Source organism: Mya arenaria, chromosome 4 (genome assembly GCF_026914265.1).
Source record: "Mya arenaria isolate MELC-2E11 chromosome 4, ASM2691426v1".
Taxonomy (NCBI): domain Eukaryota; kingdom Metazoa; phylum Mollusca; class Bivalvia; order Myida; family Myidae; genus Mya; species Mya arenaria.
The window spans coordinates 64,336,206-64,359,354 of NC_069125.1; the positions used below are offsets into that span (position 1 = coordinate 64,336,206).

At 34.1% G+C, this 23,149-nt stretch overlaps 2 protein-coding genes across 7 annotated transcripts in view; both read left to right on the plus strand.

Moving 5' to 3' along the window:
* The window catches only part of LOC128231219 (splicing regulator ARVCF-like), a 46,285-nt gene extending 41,770 nt beyond the window's left edge, over window positions 1-4,515 (plus strand). For all 6 annotated transcript variants that reach the window (XM_052943750.1, XM_052943749.1, XM_052943752.1 and 3 more), the window contains 3 exons: window positions 146-404; window positions 1,773-1,906; window positions 2,459-4,515. In XM_052943750.1, coding sequence (XP_052799710.1) covers window positions 146-404; window positions 1,773-1,906; window positions 2,459-2,593 — 528 coding nt within the window. In that variant the 3' untranslated portion in view covers window positions 2,594-4,515. The remainder of the gene's footprint in view (window positions 1-145; window positions 405-1,772; window positions 1,907-2,458) is intronic.
* A 3,403-nt stretch (window positions 4,516-7,918) lies between these two features.
* On the plus strand, window positions 7,919-18,307 carry LOC128231689 (di-N-acetylchitobiase-like). Its single transcript, XM_052944766.1, has 10 exons — window positions 7,919-8,160; window positions 8,916-9,075; window positions 11,118-11,185; window positions 13,907-14,053; window positions 14,365-14,536; window positions 14,960-15,060; window positions 15,384-15,581; window positions 16,131-16,227; window positions 16,560-16,709; window positions 17,211-18,307. Exons 1-10 carry the CDS (start codon window positions 8,014-8,016, stop codon window positions 17,369-17,371), a joined length of 1,401 nt encoding a protein of 466 aa, XP_052800726.1. The 5' UTR covers window positions 7,919-8,013; the 3' UTR covers window positions 17,372-18,307.
* Window positions 18,308-23,149: the final 4,842 nt, after the last annotated feature.

Below are 23,149 nucleotides of genomic sequence, written 5' to 3' on the forward strand. Positions count from 1 at the left end.
ATATACATGTTAATTTATTGACATTATGCTCAGTATTTTAGTGTTAAAACCATTATGTTGCCATTTCTTTAACAGTCACAGTTGTTACTTGTTAAATGGGGAATCACAAACACAGAAACATTAATGTAAATCATCTTTGTTTCAGGTTGCAAAGACACTTTGGAAGTTTAAGGTGTTACATTCAGAGTACCAGCAGAAGGGTTACTCAGAGAAGGACTTCAACCCAACCCCCATTACTGGCTCCCAGCCTGTGAGTAACTACAGCACTTTTAACAGGCAAAACCAGGGCTACGATGACACCACAATGACGTCACGCAGGGGGAATGGTTACCCTACCAACCATATGGCTGGTAGCAACCAGAGACTCCACCAGGGACACAGCAACCAAGCACTCGATCAAAGAGGTAAAGACATGTTTCTTTGAATATATACATGTATTTATTGAAAAAATTACACATAGGCAAAGATCTTAATGAATAACAGTATAATTTTGTTTATCTGGTGAGGTTTTTTTAGCTCTTCTGGCCTTTTTTATGCGATGGTAATGTGTACGTAGTATGTGCGTTTGTGCGTCCATGCGTCTGTAAACAATTGCTTGTGAACACGAAATAGTCTTCAGTTTTGATTGTATCTCGATGAAACGTGTACAGTATTTAGATATCCATTAGAGCTGGTTCCTTTCGAAAACCAGCCAGATCCGCCCATGCATGCCTAGATTATGGGCCTTGAAAGTATAAAAAAATGCTATTGTGTAAGCAATCGCTTGTGAACACGATACAGTTTTCAGTTTTGATTGTATCTCGATGAAACTTGTACAGTATTTAGATATCCATTAAAGCTTGGTTCCTTTTGAAACTAGCAAGACCCGCCCATGCATGCCTATATTATGGGTCTTGAAAGTATAAAAAACATCCTATTTTTAGCTAAGTCTATTTTTAGCCAAGTCTACATGAGCGCAGTCTATTTTTAGGGATTTTTGGGAAATGTTGAAAACCTTTTTGTCTGAAACAGCTATGCAGATCCTTGCTATTTTGAACAAGGCTTAATTTAGTGGTCCACTACTATGGTTGTTTGTGTTTTCAAAATCTTCTTGTTTCACACCACAAGGCCCATACCTTTGATATTTGTTGTGGAGCATCATATGATGACCGTCTAGCAAAACATTTGAAATAATGCCCCTTGGGCAAAAGCTGGCCACACCCCTTTTGACTTACTTTTTAATTTTTAAAGCTACAGCAATGAAATTTTGACAGTGTGTTCAGTTTTGCAAACGAGCATCAATGTTGTCCTCGGATGTCCTTGACTTTGACCTTTTGACTTTTTTATTTTTAAAGCTACAGAAATTAAATTTTGACATTGAGTACAGTTTTGAAAGCCAATAGCCAATATGTTTTACCCTCAGATTACCTTTACTTGGCACATATTCAAATAATTTATGCACCTAATCTGCTTACAACACTTTCTGTTTTCAGATGTTGAACATACAGCGTTTTCAGCTAACCCAAACACAAAAAGTGAACTATATATTTGTTGCGTATTACTCATACGTACATGCTCTGGATTGAAAATGACCACAAGAGCCATGCCAGTAGAGCATAGGCCCTCTTGGACCTCTTGTTTCTAGAATGAGAAACAATTTATTTTCAGCTGAAGTTTATTTACCGGTAACATTTGGCAGAATATTTTACAGCAAACCGTATGTGTTTAATTTATGAACTTTTCAAACTGAATTTATACAAGTGGTAAATTTTTTCTAATTTTCTCCTTTGTAGACATGTATGGCAGTAAGCAGGCAATTCCAATGAATGACATCAGCCCGCCAGTTGGATATGCACCGATAGATGAACAGGACCACCGGAGAAAACCACCGGCCGGAGCAGTTCCACTCTTCCCCAATATGATGCCGGTCAGTGAACCTTAGGTTATTATTCAAACATTGAATGGAATAATGATAAAATCATTGTTGAAAATAGTCAGATGAAAACCATGATAAACAATTGAGCTATGTGAGCTACTGTCACAAAATATATAGATGATAATATTTATTGTTTGTTTCAGTGTAAGATAACAATATTTTACAAAATAAGCACCAAAAGTTATATTTCATGATGGATATTGCTACAAGTGAAATATTTACTTTTAGTGTTTACGATTTGAAATATATTGCAATCTTACACTGAAACCATTTTTATTTCTTTTTCATGCTTATACTTGATTGATATTAAATTGGAAATCATGTTGAGTTTAAGCCAAATTATTTTGTATCGGAAAATTCCAATATGACATCATTGAATGAGTGAAACAGTGCAATGATATGCCGATAAACTCACTGTTTCAAATGGCAAGTTTTTTAAAAGGCATTAAATAATTCAAAATTATCGAATTGTTCACTTACATGAATATACAAATGCTACTAAAGTGCATAGCCTCTAACAAGCAAACAATCCTGTTCTTTCAGGGTGAGCAGTCTGAACCTCTCTATGCAAAGGTGGTGAAGAATCGAGGCCATGACGACATGGGGGGTCCCCCGAGCCCCAACCACATGATGGGGCAGCAGGACGGGGGTCCAGAAGGGGCTGACTCCTGGGTATAGCAGAAGCCCAGGGGCCTCCAGGGGGCCATACTGAGGAGGACAGCAGTTGTGATCTAGTGATTCATAAATGGAATAACTCACTGACATTGTACACAAAACACTTTTGCTGGAATACTTCTTGGATTGTGATAGCAATTTTTACAAAACCATGTAGTTTGTATGTATGCGCTTGGTGCCAAAGTTGCCATCTTTGCATGAAAAAACTCTGTGCATTCATTTAAAAAAATGCCGTAGAATCTTTTATGTGAAGCCACCATAAAAAGGGTTAAAAGTTGCTGATGAAGCACATGTGTCTCATTTTATCAAACATAAAATTGCTAACAAAGAAAACTCTGATATTACAAGAGATTGATCTGTTGAAAATTATGAGCAGAAATAGCTTGTGTTGGCCAAGAGAACCGCAAAGGACAGTAGAGAGATGATAATAGCCATATCAGGCTTCGCTCTGGCCGCAAGGATTCAAGGTGTGCAATGCTGAGTTAACGACATAGCTCAAAATCATGGTGAAAATTACATAGATTTTGTTTAGTACATAATAACTGTATAGATTCTTACATTCTGATTTCATTGTATACATGGAAATATATATATATGTATATTCTCAGACCATTTTGTAACCCATACATCAAAACATTACTCTCTTGAAAAAGAAATTCATTTTGTTTAGCATTTTTTTCTATTTCGGTTGTGTTGTGAAAAAGTTATATGTTACCAATCTTTACAATGGCTTTGAATGTATATTAGTAGCTTAGAGGGCTATTTAGGCTGTGTTTACCATAAATGTGGCTTTAAATAACTGCTGCATTGTACTGTCACACATATTTATTGCTAAATGTTTGTTAAGCAGCTAGAACTATGAGTATACAGTGTATAGAGTGAACAAAGACAGGACATAGCTTTATCCTGTGCTCTATTTCACCCATGTAGAAACACTTTTGAGAGTGTTTTTCTTTGTTTTTGTCTATACATTAACTTCCATATCAAAACAGTACAAAGTATGCAGAGCTTTACCATGCTATAACAATAGTGCGCTATTCACTTATACCTCAGGTTAGTTATTAAAAGAAGTCCTTGACATCAACAGTCGCCCGATACCCTCACGTCAGATTGAAATAATACTCACAAGCTATAGCTCTCTGACTTGTGTTGAATTTCAAAAATTCGGGTAATTGATGCAGTATTACAAATTTGAAAATATTTTGGTAAATGATAAATGTGTAATCAGAATGCATATCTATTGTGCATGTATTCAGAACATTTTGTCTTACATTTTGGCTAATATCAAAACAAATTTGTAATCTCTGCTGTCTTGAATGCCTTTAAACATAGGTTAGTGGTAAAATGTTTGGCTTTTATTTCGAAGATTACTGCTAACAACTCCAAAATAGTGAAGAAATAAATAGCAGATAAAGTTTATTTTAGTATGTTAGTATTCAAATACATTCCATTTGCTTGATTTTATATTAAGTGTTAATACTACTTTATTCATAAAGGAAGTTCTGTGTTTGTATAGTACTAAAATTAAACCCAAATGAGAATCTCATTTTGCATGGGAAATTACTGGCCTAAAGATTAGTCTTCTAAGATTGTCCATTGATGTTCTTCACAGATTATGGAGAAGCAATCATTTTTGTGATTTAAGACATCATTATGCAAGTATAAGTATTTTATTGTTTCATTGTGTATGTTTGTACATAAATGTATATCAGATCAGAATTTTAGTTTTCATAGATAAGATTTATTGGTGTTTGTATATTTTTCTATGTAAAGCTAAGCATGTAGAAAAAATTGTATACAAAAATAAAATAATAACCTTTCTTCTTCATAATTTATGCTTGTAATATGTCATATCATACATACATTTTGATAAAACATTGTCTATTATACACCATGTTTTAAACAATAAAAGAGAGGCAAATATAGTCCTGTTGGTTTTATAGATGATGTAGAGAAGATTGGGTCTTCCAATTCTCCAGTATTGTACTCACTACTGCATGAATAGTGCAATCACCATGTGCCTTTATGTTCACACGTTTTGTATGCACAGTATTCACTCAATAAGCTTGCAGAAATTTGTTACACCAAGTACAAACAAATCTGTAGAGGGTATGTGTGACGGGCAAAACTTGATTTTCCATCTCAATAGTCCGCCATGCTTGATATGTGGGGTATCAGACTGAGCCCACAGATTCATTTGTCTCTTATCTACAAAGCCTATTCAGATCCCCCCCCCCCCCAAAAAAAAAAGCCCCACTTGTATTAAGGCTTGAATATGCTACAAAAAAGGAATAAAGATGTGCATATTAAGATTGTTTCTTGGACCCAATCCCCTAAGACCGGTATTTCATATGCACGCTGTCCAGTTCCATCATACCCATCTTCATTTTGAATGGAAATCACATTCCATGTGTCCATGAATGGAATACTGATATGGTGTTTGAATGTAGAAATAACATCTGATAATTGAAGTGAGTTCATTTAAATAATTGCAATTGTTTTTCACATTAACAGATACAAACGTTTGATATTCAATAATATAATGGGCTTTATTAAGATGTTCCATTTCCAAGAAAAATATAAATATTCAAAAGTTTCGTCTCCCAATATTTTGCTTTATGAAACGTTTATATGCATTCAAGTTTTTCATTTAGCATGAAATAGAGTTTAGCCATGGCCGTTAATGTGTCCGGCCAGATTCAGGTAATCGTTGAATATTAGTAAAAAAAAAATGTCATCAGTTTTTCGCCATTTGTAAAAAATCTGCCCGCATACAAATCTTTTTGCTTAATGTTAAAAAAATCTCAGGAAACTAGTGATGTATTAAAAGTAACTTGTAAATCATCTTTCTTAATCTTAGGTCGCTTTTCATCATGCTAGGGTAACTTTATTTGCAATTCACTCGGTACAATTCTAAAATTGCGCTATTTATTATACCCCTGACAAACGGACTCACCTTGTGGTTGGTCGGTTGGTCGTCTGTTGCAATTTTCTTTGTCCGGAGGATAAATTGACTTCTCGATGGAATTTAATTCAACTTCAAACACGTAATCAGAGGAATTGCAACTTTATTTCAGCTAATTACAGAGTTATTGCCCTTGTTACTTTTTTCTTGACCGCAGCATAACTTCAAAACTATGAAGTGGAATTTAATTAAACTGCATGCAATGCTAAAGGACAATGAGTGCAATTTATAAGAACCAAAACTCTTATTTACCCTATTACATAGTTATTGCTCTTTGTAACTTTTCCTTGTCCAGACCATAACTTGACGTCTAATAAATGGAATTAAATTAAACTTCATTAAACGATCATGCACAATGAATGAAGGCTTAGTGCTGTGTACACAAACAATAACTTTATTTTAGCTAATTATAGAGTTATTGCCCTTTTTTATTTTTTCTTGGCAGCAGCGTACCTTCTCAATTACTCAATGGATTTTAATTAAACAACATACTTTGGTCAAGCATGATGAGTGGAAATGCAGCGTACAATAACCACAGAGTTCTGGATACTTTTCAAAGAAACAATTCGCCATTCCTGTGTCCAGGCGTCATTCGGGTGTATTTGTCACTCCTGTGACAGCTCTAGTTTAACCTGATCTTATCATACTACAGTTAAAGATGTTTGTTTATATAATATTTTAGGCTCAAATTATATATTAATCAAACAAGTGCATTATCACTTTAATAAATTGGCCTTAATCGTATGTTCCATTGTCGCCAAGTTATATTATTCCTCACAAAATGGTGTCCTTTGCGCTACAGAAAACACATTTAAGCTTTCTCTTAGACCTTGAAGTAAATGCCGTGACAACAAAATGAAAAAAATACCCTAAACTTGTCAACATAACATGTATGTTTTGTTTTCTTACTGCATTAAACACATTTTGTCCCATTTTCTGATGTTACTACTAAATGCTATTTTTCTTTGATGTTTTGGACATACAGATGTATGTAATGAACGAATATAAAAAGGGTACAGGTAATCAAAAATATCTAACTAATTAGTTCTGCAAATTCTCAGTGTGACGGTCAGCTACAAGAATAAGTTAATAAAAAAGAGAGATTGAACAATAAGCATTGTTTTCTGTAGCATTCACCGCAATGATTGTTACAGTCATGGACCTATAAACCATGGTTTATTGGTCCGTGTTACAGTATATTGCATTCCATGTTTCACATTTAGTTTGTGATAGCCATACTTTTCAAACAATAATTGCGTTAACATGAACAGCATGTGTTAACATGAACAGCATGTGTTAACATGAACAGCATGTGTTAACATGAACAGCATGTGTTAACATGAACAGCATGTGTTAACATGAACAGCATGTTATCGAGTCTCAAAAATTCGAGCCAAACGGAATTGCTTACATTCAGTATAAAGAAATCAGTCCTTTAAATTAAGACCGAGCCAACGAGGAATTCGAGCCAACGAGGTTAGACTGTTAGCCCAATAATACAATTATGAAATCCCGTTGAATTTATAAAGAAAACAATTTGACATATTTTGAAATACATATATTAATCAGAGGCGGCAGTTATGTTGACAGGACCCAGCTATGGCCATCCCTCCACCCACAAAAAATGAGTCTTTTTTAAACACCCAACATGATTAGAACATAATCATTTATCACAAAAACCTATATTTCAACCAAAAATTCCAAGAAACAACAACAACAACAACCACTTTTACAATTATAACATAGTTAAGGTTAACACGTGACGGTCCTCGTATGGACGATGGTGTTTCTGTAACGCTCGTAACTTACTTATTTTTCAAACAATTGTCACCAAATAACTTGCATTCGTCATAAAACATAATAAAGTTTCAGAAAATGCATAACTTCAATACAATTTTATTATCTACACGGACATTTTTAGCCCAAATTTCGAGAAAGCCCGACGGGCAAGCAATTTATAATGACCATCAGAATCTGTGTTTTCAACATTAATTTGCTCGTTTCGTCAAATAAAACTAATGAGAGACTACTGGGATTTGTTGATTGATATTAGTTTTTGTGATAAATGCCCATGTGCCAGTCAGTTCTTGTGTTCATGAAAATATTTTATTTTTTAGGGTCACGGGAGCGGGCGTAGCCATAGGGTGTGTCCTATAGACGTAACTGCCGCCTGTGATATTAATTGATAAAAAGTTGTGCAGAACTCAGAACAAAAACAGGTTTTGGTTAATAACACGAGAGAAGGACATGAATCACATATATGTAATATAAATTGTTAAACAATGATAAGGATAGACCGGCTTCACACGTAGACGATATAACTATATCTCTGGTTGATTGTAATTTTCACAAAGTATTTTTGACTAACCCGGAAGTAATTACCTGCGTTACCTGTGAAATCAATAAAGATTATGTTTTGACTTACCTTGGTCGTACATATCAATGACAAGGCCTAACAATGTTATTTTTTAGTTATATGTTTCCATCTTTCATTTTTCTAGTCAGTTTTATTGAAAGAATATCAAGCGACGGAATTGAATGCCCATGCCAACAAAAATGTGGACAAGTAACTGGTCAGTTGACGGACCACGGGACGAAAAAAGAGGTAACATTTCGTACAGTTTATGTATCAAGTCAAGACAAGTCAAGTTGTGTTAGTTACATGTCGTTACATAACAAGTAAAATCTCGACTGAGCTTTTTACACCGACTCTTTTAATGTAGAGTGATATTATTTTATATGCCAAGGTGTACATGTCAGACACAGGTCATAGAAAAATTATTCTGTTTATCAATCATTACGAGTCTCTTTAGTCTCTGTTAGGAGTCATTTACCTGGTCTGCTCTGAACTTGACCATTTTTGTGTTGTCTGCGTTGATGGAGTCACACTTCTATTTCATTATTTTTTTTAACAAAACTCAAATGTTTTGAGAATATGTCAGACATGAAGAACCTTGCTATGATCACCTGCATTTTTTTTTTTTAAAGGTCCGGTCAAACTCCTACCAAAATTTAATGTGACTTAATGAGAAACTTTATGCAGTTTGTTTCTTGATTTACATATTGAAATACAGTGGTCGAAATTAGCCCAAGCCCGTAAGCGCAGCAATGGTAAAATGTCTTCCAATATTGCTTGAATTTAGAATTTATATTGCAGGGCTTGTTCAAGAATTTGATGCTAAGCAATATTATAAGAATTCAGTCTTTTTCATCCAAAAGTCTAATTTTGATGACTAGAAATATAAATAATAAATTTACAAACGTTCAACATTTATGTTGAAATAAAAAATATTGAATGAAAATAAATAATAATCACAAATATAAACAAAACTTATGTCTATCATGTTATTTCTCAAACAGGTAATGATCATTGGGGACAGCGACAATGATGTAAATACAGTCGGGATGTGGAAGTGGCAGTCCTTCTCCCATCTGCTCGACACAAACCCTGAAATTGACATCAACAGCACCTCTGTCATGTGTACAACACATCAAAAAAACAAGAAATATGGCTTCTATGGTAGGCACTTGTGTGTGTTTTGTTCATTGAGATTATATTAACTTAGGTATTTTGAAAGTTGACTATACAGAGGCAACTTGCATAGCAGAAAAAATATATTGTTTGGAGGGTTTACTTGATAAGCAAGTTATTACTCTATAGACTGTCATTTTTAGTTTGACTATTCAAAGAATAAGGAGACTGTACAACTCACCCTGGCTTTGGCATCTGGTTCAAGTTGGCATTTTCATTTATAACTCCAATACCCTTCATTATAACCTTCAATTAATTCACTTAATTCTTCACACATTTGTTCAGGACCATCAAACAATGAGATAACATAACTCTGTATTACCCTTAATACAAATTATGGCTGTTGATTAACTTAAAAAGTTTGGTTAAAGTTTTTTTGCAACTTTGGGTTTTAACTCAGATCTCAAATACTGTTCATTAAATGGCCTTCATAATTTACACAGTAGCTCATCCACCCTCCACAAAGAAACATTTTTTTAAACTTTTTTATTGATTTTGACTGGCACATTTTTTAAATTTTAGATTAGATTTTTATATTATCAGAATGAAGTAGTCAATGCTTGTGCGGGCTGCCATGAGGGTGGCATCAAACTCACCTATGGTATCGAATAATTTTAGTTTTGACATATAGTGACCAAACTTGTTATATAGGAAGATTTTATGAAGACCTTTCATTGGATTGCATTTGGGGCCCTTAGAGTAAAGGTCAAGGTATTAAACTGTTACTAATTTTTTTTTTTTATTGGTACTGAATAATTTTAGCTAGAGATGACATATTTTGACCAAACATGGTACATAAGAAGAGTTCATATGGACAATTTATGGGATTATGTTTGGGACCCCTAGAGACATGGTCAAGGTCAAGGTATCTGTTTCTAAAAATAGAAAAATGGTTAGTACTGAATAACTTTCGATACGATTTTCATATTGTGACCAAACTTGGTATACTGGAAGAGTTTATGGACACCTTTCACAGGTTTGCATTCAGGGCTCCTAGGGTCAAGGTCACTGTTACCTAAAATAGATAAGCGATTGGTACTAAATAACTTAAGTTAGGGTTGACATATTGTGACCAAATTTGGTTTGTAGGAGGAGTTTATGGAGGACTTCCAATGAATTGCTTTTGGGACCCCTAGGGTCAAGGTCACTTTCTCTAAAAATGGAAAAAAAGAGATTAAACGGAATCTCATAATGAAGTTAACATGAAGTTGTGACATTTTTTGTTTAGTTTTCAATTGCTTTTGACAGGAACATACTTCATCATTACTGTACTCAATTCTAAGACAAAGCAGGGTATAGTCAAACAGCTGTCCTACGACAGCTCTTGTTATATAATCTGTTTTATATTCAGTCTCATTCTGTGTATATTTGATATGGCTTCAACCTGTCCTCTTTCAATACTTCCCTTGTTGTGGTTGTTTTATATTTCAGGATATCAAATTACATACAAAGAAATGCTATCAAAGTAACAAATGAATTTTATTACTTATTTATTATATGTACTTTATCAAAGTATAACACAGCCAAGGTAGTTACCGGTATACTGTTTGAATATAAACACAAATATCAGCACAAGTTCACATGAATGGATTTTTCAGTCATACACTCTGATTAATATCAGCAGGGTTTAAATGAATTTGTCAATTTATTTGGGGTTAATAGTATTACTGTGTTCCTCATTGAATGATTATTGCCACTGCTTCTGACTGAACACCATTTCTAATGCATCAATGGATAACAGTTATGTGAAGAAGCCAAGATGAGCAATACAGAAACCTCTCAGTGCTCTTAGACCATTTACCATTTTTCCAGCCTACAATAACATTTTCGCCTACTTTTTGTTATAAAATGACTGTTCAATAATCTATAACTGGTTTACATACTTTTATCAACATTTGTTTTATTAGGAACACGGAGATCTCTTTTGATTATTATTTATTTGTCTTACCAAGTCAAAAGTTGACAACAACTTTGAAAATTTGACCTGTCTTGTAGAATTATTAATGAAACACTATGGTGTGATTTTTCAGTGGATTTTCCAACAACGTATGATGAAAAGTCTTCAGAGCTGTCTGAGTTTGTTACCAAGATACAAAACGTAAGCTTAAATCTTCACCACTTTTATACCTACACCACTTGGTGGCATGGACTATATTGGAATCTTGTCCCGCTGGTCCGTCCATCCATCTGTCTGTCTTGGTACAAATTAAAAAAATTCAAGTTCGTATTGTTTTGAGGTATTGACTGCAAACTTTATAAACATATATATTGACTATATTGGTGTAAAGAGTTATTTGAACGAATCATATTTTTTTTATGATATTTTAGAGTTATTGCCCTTTGATTATTTTTACATTTATCTTTGTATCTTCTTTCCTTAAGTATGCGGCTGTATCTTGAATGTGCCATACATGCCATATCCCCCGGAGGGGGATAAAATCCCCCGGAATTTCGACCCATCCCCCGGTCTCCCGGAGGGGGATGAAAATCCCCCGGAATTAAAGTGTTTAAAATTACGCAAATTTATCACAGGGTTTAATTATATATGCCTGTTTACAGTTATAATGCCCTTCCTGTCTTGAAGCTTAATTGGATTATCAACTGATGGTGTGTTTTAACAACACCTTTTGGGTGACACTAATAAATCAGCAGGGCACATTTCATGTATTGTTTTGATTGAAACTGACAGAATTTGCGTAAGAAATGTCAATTAGACTGGTCAGATAAAAGGACGATTTTCATTGGTTAAAACTATAATTTTATCCAATCAGAGAGGATGTAACAAATTAAAGCGTTCTTCATAACATGTGTCATTGTCATCAAAAGGATTGATAATTAAAATGTGACAGTAAATTATTCATTAAAGAAAAGGATTAAAATAACTAATAGACAATGCTGTTCTTTGTTATGCCTCACTAATATGTTTACATACATGACATTGACATATGTTTACACACATGACATTGACCTTCATCGCAAATATCGGAAAATAACAGAACTTCCAGAAGAGAAACTGAAAGTAGACAATTCGGATGAAATGACTTTTATTTATTTATTATGGTGGTGATGTATTTATTTTTTGATCAATGCCAAAAGAAGATATGTTTATGAACTTAAACAATAAATTATGCATTTGCTTTTTATCAGAAGCAAACAAATCTGACTATTTGGGAATTGAAATGAAAAATATTGATAATTCATTCCATTCTCTCTATTAGTCTGAAAGTCATCATTTATGATCATAGGCAGCAGATTTTGTATCCAATTTTAGAGGAAGGTAAGCCCATTAAATCGTCTCTGAAACATATTTTTCTGTGAAGTATTCTATTTTGCAAGTGAGTGATTTTATTATGCAATATGGTTGTGTCTCATAAAAATATAGATGAAGTGCTGGAAAAAGGGGTAAACAAGGTGAATTGGCATGTGTGTCATGCCCGTAATGCTACATGGCGATGATGAAAATCCCCTGGTATGTGACCAAAATCCCCTTAAATTCTGGACATAATCCCCTCAGGAGCCTTTCAAAATTATGGCAATTTGTTTTTTTTCGTACTTGCGTCTTAAAATACTTTGAAATTTTGCTGAATTAGACCTGCTAAAAAATCCCCCTGAATACTACCAAAATCCCCCTGAATTTTCAGACTTTTGAACAAATCCCCCTGAATGGTCTGCAGAAAATATGGCATGTATGATGTGCATTTTAGGATTTTCAAAAAACTTGCCATGAAGGTGCACCATGATAAGGTGGCATGTCACCAACAAGGGCCAGGTCTGTACCTCTTAGGACAAGGTCACATTTAGAGGTCAAAGATTGAAATGAACCTTGTCCAGGCTCAAATCTTGACAATACAGATTTGAAAAAAATAAAAAATGCCATGAAGGTTCACCAGGATGTGGTGGCATGTTGCGCAATGTTGACCCATGTCTGTACCTCAAAGGTCAAGGTCACAAGGTCAAAGGTTGGAATGATCCTTGTCTGGGCTGTATCTTAACCATGCAATGTAGGATTTCCAAGAAAACTTGTCATTAAGGTTCACCATGATGAGGTGGTGTGTCACACACAAGACACAGGTCTGTACCTCAAAAGGTCATGGTTACTCTTTCAGATCATAGGTTGAAATAATCCTTGTCTGGGCTATATCTTGACAATGCAATGCTGGATTTCAAAGAACTAGCCTTGAAGGTTCACCAGGTAGGCTGTCTTGCACAAGACAGACTGTTGATAGGACTGTACCTTGTCAGGGCTGCCTCTTCACCAATCATTATAGAAATTCCTGGAAACTTTACATGAATAAGGTGGCGTTTCACATACAAGTCCCAGGTCTGTATCTTTAGGTGAAAGTCACACTAAATGTAATTTCTCTATCTCGCATATAGTGCATATATTGCCCTTTCCTATTTGACTAAGAAATTCTGGTTAAGGTTTTGCATGTAGAAACACATAGGTTAATATCTCAGCAACTACGTGATGTATTGCATTGAGGCTTTATACAACGGTGCTCAACCATCCAACTTACCTAAATAATAATTGCATGTAAGCACATAAAAGTCATATAATAACTACTTGATGTATTGCAAATTTGCATTGAAACTTTAAATATTGTATGATATAACTCTATCTTTTATATAATCAAATTTTGCCACTTAGAAATTCTGGTTAAGGTAATCTTAATTTTACAGTGATCCATGCATGACAGCTCTTGTTATTATAACACAACCTGTAAATAGAGTTTATATCACTAAACTTGTGTGAAAATGAACATCTAATCAGTTTAAAGCAAATTCATTTTATAACAACACATTTGCCTGTGTTCTCCAGAGAGCAGCCCGGCATTATGCAGACTTTGTAGCTGTGGATATGCTGCAGTTGCTGGGACCATGCAACTTTACAACGGACCACATCACCAACATCATCAAAGTCACCAACAACACCTTCCCGAAAATTAAAAACATCTCTAACCTAGTGGTATGTAAAATAATGATTAGGTCATTTCAAATCTAGAAAATGGCTGTTCAATGCATTCAAATTCATCCAACAAAGAAATGCTTGTACATGCACAAATGTGTTACTGGACTGTGCTTTTTACAAATATGATAAAAAAAATCATAAAAAAATATTTGTTTGTACAATTCTAAGAGTTGATCCAGTAGTTTCGCTTGAAATCTATTTGAGGATAAAAAAAAATTCAGTAAACTTATTGCCTTTTAACAGTGATAAAATTATTGGTTATTACTAAAAAAGAAAGCAAACATCTCAATAACAGTATTCCTCCACAGGTTTACTGTGTATTGCCATGGAAACCCCCGTGTATCAAGTCAGACTGTCAGTTAACTCCGTACCTCTCAAATCTCTGTGATGCCATGATTCTCTCCCCTGACAGCTACTTCGACTACTGTGACGATTCATGTATCGCTAAAGCAACGGTCCAGGCATCTAAAATATACTTTGGTGAATAATTGTCATTGGTATAAAATTTGATGAAGGTATTCCACCAATAAGTAAACCAAATATTGATGGTTCTGTTTACTATAATGTTAAAGTTTAAAGTTAAAATATAATACTGATATTGTTTGAAAAAGTTTTATTGCCTAATAAGAATATGTTAACATCTTCCAAAAAGACATGGCAAAAAAAATAAAATAATAATAATTTAAAAAATAATAATTTTGTTCTGTATTTCACTTAAGTAGAAATGGAAGAGCTTTTTTTCTAGTTTTCAAGGTACAAAAAAATGACTTTGTCAAATGTTACTCTTCATGTTTTTCTTCATATGAAATGCTTTAAGATGGTGCTGAAATATTTCAGGGTAGCCGTGATTGACCTGTTGTGGGTCAAATACCTTAAATCCACTTCCTTCTATCATGTTTCCAGGAGTCACTGAGTATGAAGCATATGGATTTCAAGGGCTAAACATCCTGATGGGGATCCCATGGTATGGGTACAACTATACATGCGAACAATACGCCAATGCTGTAAGTGGACAGTCTGTCTGTGATACACAAATATCTAGATGCATGTTAAAAATTTTATCAGTACTTTTCATAAAGAGGTCCTGCAATCAGATTTGGTCAAAATTAATTACTGTAACAGTTTTGCTCCAACTTTCATGACAACTAAAATATGCAAAATCCACAAAAGTTATTTTAATTCAAGACTTATTGAAAATGTTGAAATTGTTTTTAAAATATTTTAATGCAAAAGAACGTAATCATGTAGTTATGTATAATAATCAAAAGCACAAAGATTTTTGTCATTGTGTCTACTTGAACTTAATTCATCCATTTTTTATCTCCAGTCAGCTCATCCCATGTGTAAACTGAAGACGAAGCAAGTGACCCAGGCTGACAACACAACCCACACAGTGTGCGACATCGCTGGCTCACGTACCAAGTTCCGACTGGGGGGCATAAATGGAATCCAAGATATGGTCTTAGAAACTAAGAACTACAGCTTGTCAGACCAAACCCCATACCATGTTTACAATGTTACGCCAGTGAGTTGCTTTTGATATTTTGATATCATATGTTTACGGATTTTTGGTTTGTATGTTTAATATTCAGATCTAGGATAGCTCATTAATGTACAATGTACATATATTAATAATGAGATCCTTTGGTTGTAGCAGAAGACACATCAGCGCAAAAGAGATACTATGAGATACGAAGGGGTTCGGGTAAATCACCCTAGCTCTTATTACTTGCTCTAGATCACTTGGTTCTTTAATGTTCCGGGTGTCCAAAATGTTTGATATGATTATCACTATGAAACTTGTTGGTTAACCTGGTTTGTGTATTAATAATTTTACAATCCTTGCATTCATACAAACATTTGTAAAATTTAACATTTAAATAAAAGTAATTTTTCATTCAACAAAAGTCTTGATACAAATAGAACGTAATGTATGGTCCACATATTCCCGAAAACTACAGACATTAAAGATTGAACAACTTCCTGAGGAGCATGCTCTCGAACAAGCAGGACAGGCTGCTATTTGAATAATGGTCCGCCCAGGACTACACAAACTTTCCTGTGTTTCTTTCAGGAAGGTTCAAATGACCTTAAGTTTCAAATGGCCTGGTTTGAGAATATAGGCAGTCTATGGTTCAAGTATGATCTTGTCAGAAAACTTCAACTCAGAGGTAATACATTCTCTTCTGCTGTAGGGATAGGTGGGTTTTAAAGTTCATGTCTACCTGTAAATTTAATTGTATAATTTACATATTATCAGTTTCACATATCAATTACAAATACAGATCATTATAGCAAAACAAACATCAACAACTTTAAAATTCATGCAAGACTGAGCGTTGTGTTGTCAATATAATTACAGTGTTCATACTCTTAAGGGACAGGCACTATTCTGACATGGGCAATATACACTAGATTTCTGTTGAGTGACAACATTTTTAAAACCTTTTTTTTTCTAGAATACTTTGATTAAGAACTTCTTTACCATGTGATGTATTGTCAGGTACCGTGATCTACACTGGGGATGACCTGACATACACCTCAACGGGGGAGGACTCTGGAGGGTTTGACGGAAAGATGTGGTCCTGGATTCACCACTACCTCTTTTCCACTTCTGATGGGTCAGAAGTCTCCAAGGAGAAAAACCTGGCAGGTTGGTGCAATATACATTTGGAGTTTTCTGCCTTTTTGAAAAAATTATGTTCTTTAAAACAAAAGCAGATTTTCTTTCAATAACTTGATATTGAGAGACATTACAGTATTATGCTTATAAATATATTTGCATACTTTTTGGGTGTGTGACTGTACATGTATTTTCTTTGATTTAGGAGCATGAGCATCTTCTACCCTAGCTTAAAGCTTTACAAAAGTAGCTTATTTCTATGATAAAAGTCTCCATTTGTTTACAGTACCACTAGTAGGTTACACAACACCAATATTCTTATCAACAATTGTGGATCATAGTCAAGACATTAATGTCCATTGTGTCTAATGCCTATAAGGAAAATAGGAAAGCATGATCGTTATGGACTATGTTAGGCTTATAAAGAAGACAAGATTTGGGAAATGTATGCAGTTGCTCACTATCTCTTTTACCAAGACTAAGAAAAAGAAGTTTTTAAGATATTTAAAACAATCCTTTGTGTTATTTCAGGTATGATGGCAGGTATTGGTATTGGTCTGTTTGTGCTGGGCTGTGTTCTTGGTCTTATTCTCGCCTGTATCGCCCTGCGCAAAACCAAGAAACCCCTGCGCGTGCCCTTCAGCAGCGACCCCGTTGTAGAAGACTACTATGACGAAGACAACAGATTGTAACAGAGGCCAACTTTTGTGATAACTGCAAGAGGACTGTGATGACTACGAAAGAAGTGCAGATTCCAGTTACAAACTGTCCATAGTTTGTTGGCGTGGAATAACCCAAATATGAAAAATTAAGTTAACACCTCCTTGTTGTTGAAACAGTTTTAAAGGTATCAAAATTTAGGAAGACAAATCATGCACAAAACAGGAATTACTCAGTTTTATATAAATGCTCATTAATTATTCATTCAAAAGGTTAATAATTTATGAGTTTAAACCCTTTATCCAAAAATGACGTAGAAATAGAGGTCATTGTAAAATGTTTACAAACAAAATCATAATTCTGGCCACTGCAAGGACCTCAGACACTATCTACCGGTACATGCAATAGCCTTTTTTTTTAAATATTCATTTTTTAAAGAGCTTATGATTTTACTTCTCCTTCATAAATGGGAAAACATATTGCTTTTGTGTCTGTCTATCACAAATCATGTCTGCTCCATATCTCTTGAACTGCTTAAAGGAATTTGATATAACTAACCACAAATGTTCACCATATCGAAACAATGTACAGAGGGGGAGACATCATCAATCGTCAGTTGTTGTTTATATTACCACCGTAGTTAGGGTACCTTTCATCATTCCTGTGCATTTGTCTGTATTGCAATATTTGCTTCTGTGAACAACTTCATTAAAACACACTGTTGCATATTTCATATATCCCTAGAATTAATATTTCTACATGAATAACACTTGCTCTTGATGATATACTGACACTGCATGGATTTCACTGGTGTAAAACAGAGTCTAATCCCACTATACATTACCCAGTTTCTAGCTTGAGCAACTCAGTAAAGTATGACTATGAACAGTTTCATTTGGTAAAGTTACCGTTACAAAGTAACAGATTTTTTTTCACAAAAAATGCCTTTTGATATAATACATGTAAATGATGTAAATAAAAAATAATTTCTTGATTCATTAGGGGAATTTTATAGACCTGGTAGTGTTTGATTACCTTACATGTACTTTAAAAGTAGTAATGTTCGACCATGAAACAGTTTTCATGTTGATTTAATTGATTTTCTCTTTGTTTATTATTATTCTATTCAAGGTTTCGAGAATTAAAAGCTTTAGTACTATTTATTTTGTATTCAGATTGTCAAGTTATATTATAAAACCAGAGGCAGAGGTTTGGGACTTTATACTCCGTACATGTATCTGTATGGGTACATTGTTGTCGATAAGAAGGTGAAAATGAACAAGAATGTGTCCGTATTTAATATACTTTTAATATCACTAAACACACAGTTTTCCAATGTTGAAAACAATCCATTGAAATAAAATTTTAACCCCTCTCGCATGTTTTACTGTCTTAGATTGTTTTATAACTAGGAGTATATACATTTATATGGATGTACTTGTGTAATGGTGTGTGTAAAATGTGCAACAACTGATATATCTAAGACAAGGCAATATAACTCTGAACAGAAGTTTGAACTGGACCTGTATAGACAAGGGGTATATTTAACTGAAATGTGAACTATACCCTTCAAGACAATATGAGCGGGGCAGGGGGGTAATTTAACAGCAAGGTGAACTATGTGTTTTATTCTTGATTTTGTGCATATTATTCTAGTTTGTGCAATGTAGATCTGATGTAGTACATAGTTTCAAGTTAATGCCTTTTAGTTCAATCCATTCCATGTCATGATGCCATTTTTCTGTAGTGAAGTGAGGTAGTGTTTGTTAATATTTTGCTTTACATTTTTGTCTGGTGAACGTGCTTAAGTCCCCTGAATTAAATCAAATATTGTTGCATATACTGAAACAAAAACTGTGTGACATACCGAAACATAACATATACACAGGCACTCTTCAATGTTACAGTTAGATTTGTGCATCTCAAGTTGCCAAATCCCTTTAACAGTCATGCTTTTATATTGTACACATATCCATCATGTTCATAGATTTGTCGTTATTTTTCTTGTGTATTTACATGTATTTGTTTTTAAACATATCAGGGGGTGCTTTCCGAGCACTTATGTTGGCATTTGACTGCCTTTTGTTCAAGTTTAAACTTTTCATACCGATGTTATTAAAAATAACTATACAAGGTTGAACCCTTCATACAGATGTTATTGAAAATAACTACATGTAGTTTTAATAGCCTTTACTGTTTTGATTTGAGCACAATTCTGGAAAACAAACCATTGGTTGCTTAATCAAGAACTGATCACAGTTTTGCAATGACAGTGAAAACACCAAGATGGTCAAAGATTGTGTGGCTAAATCATTTAGATTATTCTATGCAAATGTAAATATATATAAACAAAATTCACTCATTAAAACATGTTTAGAATGTACAAGGTCTCAGGTTTGAAGTTAAATTAATGATTCTTCTAGTAAATGTTAGATCAAAGGAAGTAAAAATGTTTATTTTTTTATGTATGCGCGCAAAGTAATTGGTTTTAAAATTAAAAAAATGTCCATTAAAAACAAGGACATTTTTTTCAGTGGAACATCCAGTTGCTAATACTTTAACAGAGCATGGACCTTTAACTCACACTTACATGTATCTTCTGTAGATAGGAATGCTTCAATTCTCCTTGAAATGAACCTCAATATTTGTTTCCACTAACAATTTCAGAACATCACAAAAAAGGCACATAAAAATGATAAATTGTGCATCTCTCCTGTTTGTGGGGAATCACCATGTTGTGATTAATACCTAAATTTTAATATATACATGTAATAGTATTTAAACTGTACCATGAATATAATATGTATCTGATACATACAGTTGAACACCGCTATTCCGAACACCGTTTATTCAAAATAATCGCTATTTCAAAATTCATTTTTCTGTCCCGATTTTACTCCTTTGTTTAACTAAATTTTTAATCTTTAATCCGAAATCGCTAGTCCAAAATTATCGCTATTCCGAAATAGAAATTACGGTCCCGATTTGGTATTTCATACCTATTTATCAATTCTTATTTCAACAATCATGTAAAAGTTTTTCACACCATACTGCGAATGCACTCGGGTATCAGCTTGAGGTGACAATGGAGCAAAATTAGCGCTTATTAAAGAATGACATTGAGCATGCGTATGTTACAAACATCAGTGTCAGAAAATGAGCCATTCATTTGGGTGATGTTGTGTGTATATAATTGCTGGTTAACACAACCAGAATGTCATTCGAAAATGTCTTTCTCATCAGATTTGATTGTTGCCTTGCTCACTCGACCTGCTACCGAACAATCCTTGCTATGTTCCGAATGCATACATGTGCTGTCATTTTGTTTAAATTTTTAATGTTGTTTTAATAAAGAAGTATAATAACAAATTATTTGTCATTTATTAAACAATAAATCAATCAATATTTTTGTATACGAAAGATGACTAAAACCGAATGTATCGCATTGGTAACATGTAACCAATACTTACTCACGACTTAATATTCAAGTTAGCTATACCGTATTTCCTCGACTATAAGACGGGGAAATTGGGTCCTGATTTTAAACCTCAAAGTAGGGGGCCCGTCTTACAGGCGAGTGTATAAGAAATTTAGAAAGAGTAGTCAGAATCAGTAATATTCAACATACGGTATTCAACTGACTCATTTATTGTCTGCTGATGAGACCCCAATTAAAGTGACAAGATCACACTCATCGGATTAAGACAACCATCTGATAATTCGCAAACGCTGTCATATTTTGAAAATTGTTAATCCGAAAGATCGCTGTTCCGAAATAAATGTTTGGGTCCTTACGATTTTGGATTACGGTGTTCAAGTGTATGTCTTAATTGTACTATTTTTCTTACATTCATTGTGTGCTCACTTATTGATAGCTGTGTCTTGGATTTGTATATAGTTATTACACAATAAAGATTTTTATATTGTGACAAATTTTTAACTCTTTCTTGTCAAGCCATGATTATTGTATTTTTTCCTGAAAATATTGATATCTAGAAACAAAAACAACCCCAAACAAGAGCTGTCACAGTATGTGGCGAATGCCCCCGAATGTGACATTGACCTATGAACAAGGTTAGTACATGAAAAGTTGATCTTGCCTTTACATGTCAAATACATTTTAAAATCTGTCTATACAGATAGATACATAGAGAAAGTTACAGCCCGGACATGAGTTATTGAGCCGCACACACAGACTTTTTTAAGTGAGGATAATGAAACATACTTAAACATTGCATTAGTTCTGACCAGCGCATAAATACACTGTAACATTTAAGGGCCCAAGGTTTAGGTCTTTTATAATTTTGATGAAAAAGCAAAATCAATGATATCAGATGCACAAGTTTTAGACATAGTTTTCCTAGAAGGTATGGCCCATAACGCTGTCACAGGCACCATCCTGCTGTATGATAGGACCATAACGAGTCCTTACAGATTTTACAGAGTCTTATGTTTTGTCTTCTGCAGGAATTATTTACTTACATTTTTTATAATATTAGAAGTTATCTTTTCATATGCCCCAGAAACAGGGCAAATGTGATCAACCATGCTGGGCGGCATCACCTGAAGTTGTCCACTCGCTAACTTGACTATTTTCTTCATCCAATTTACCATACTTGAATACATTATTTAATGGAATACCTCAAATGAGTTCTTTAACCAGCCTGCATGCTTAAGTTTCTGCAGAGTTACAAACCTTTAATAGTTATGTTATTGTCATTTTTTACCAAATTGTCCTCGATTTCCCTTTCTATCTTGACCATTTTTTTAACAATGTATTTTGAAGGATTCGTTTGAAAGTCAGATCCACCAGAGTGTAAGATACATACCTTGCAATACATTCGATAATGTGAAAATAACCTTGCCTGCTATGATCAAGTATTTTTACCAGTTGATATCCCTTGAGTGGTAAAGCTTCAATACTTTAAGATAAAAAAAGTTCAATGCTTTAGGAAAAAAAAAGGATAGAAAGTTGGCCAAAAGGTATCGGTAAGGTAACTGTAATGATGTAGCTTCAAGAATTAGGTCAATAGGTCATTGTAAAGGTTGTTGAAGGACAATACATTCTATTATTATCAGTAAAGGAGATGATTTTTTTAAGTTTCCAAAATATTCCTTTCCATTACTGTAGCATCCAGAGTTCTTCATGTAGTAGCATTATTTTAGAAATTTGGTAGAGGCTCATCCAAGAACATTTACTGAGAAGTTTCATGAAACTTGGCATTCTAGTTTCAGATATGTTGTTTGAAGCAATTGTTCAAGGATGGATGGCAGAGTTACCTTGGAGCACAAAGTTGAAATCTGCGAATTGAGTTTGTCGCCTGCTTGAAGTGCCCCCTTTTTAAATGGAAAATAGCAACTGTCTATTTTGAGTTACCACAACAATTGTTTCACTATTGAACATGATGAAGTACAAACATGCAGAGGTCATCAAATTTGACAATTCAAGGCCACTAACTCTAAAGTGATTGTTGCAATCTTGCAGGATTTCAAGGTTGCACAATGTATAATGCCTACAGACATCGCCAACAACTTTGATATCAATTGATAAAAAAATTAGGTTAAAAAAGGGTTATGAAAATCAAATCTTGAAAATTGAATTAAAATCAATCAGGAATTTATGATTGATCAAAATGGCATCTCCGATTATATCCTTTCTATAGTAATCATGGTTTTTGTCAGATTTTCAATCCCTAATATACAGTATGACCTTATCTGGTATGGGTTGGATAAGGAATGAAGAGGTCGCACAAAGTGAGTTTGGTCTAACTCCGTTGATTTATTATGTCCATAAACACTGTAGCCAAGTA

Coding starts and splice junctions, on each gene's coding strand:
- LOC128231689 (XM_052944766.1), top strand. CDS start 8,014: ATGTTATTTTTTAGTTATATGTTTCCATCTTTCATTTTTCTAGTCAGT. Junction 11,186..13,906: donor TTGTTACCAAGATACAAAAC/GTAAGCTTAAAT, acceptor TGTGTTCTCCAG/AGAGCAGCCCGGCATTATGC. Junction 15,582..16,130: donor ATGTTTACAATGTTACGCCA/GTGAGTTGCTTT, acceptor TGTTTCTTTCAG/GAAGGTTCAAATGACCTTAA.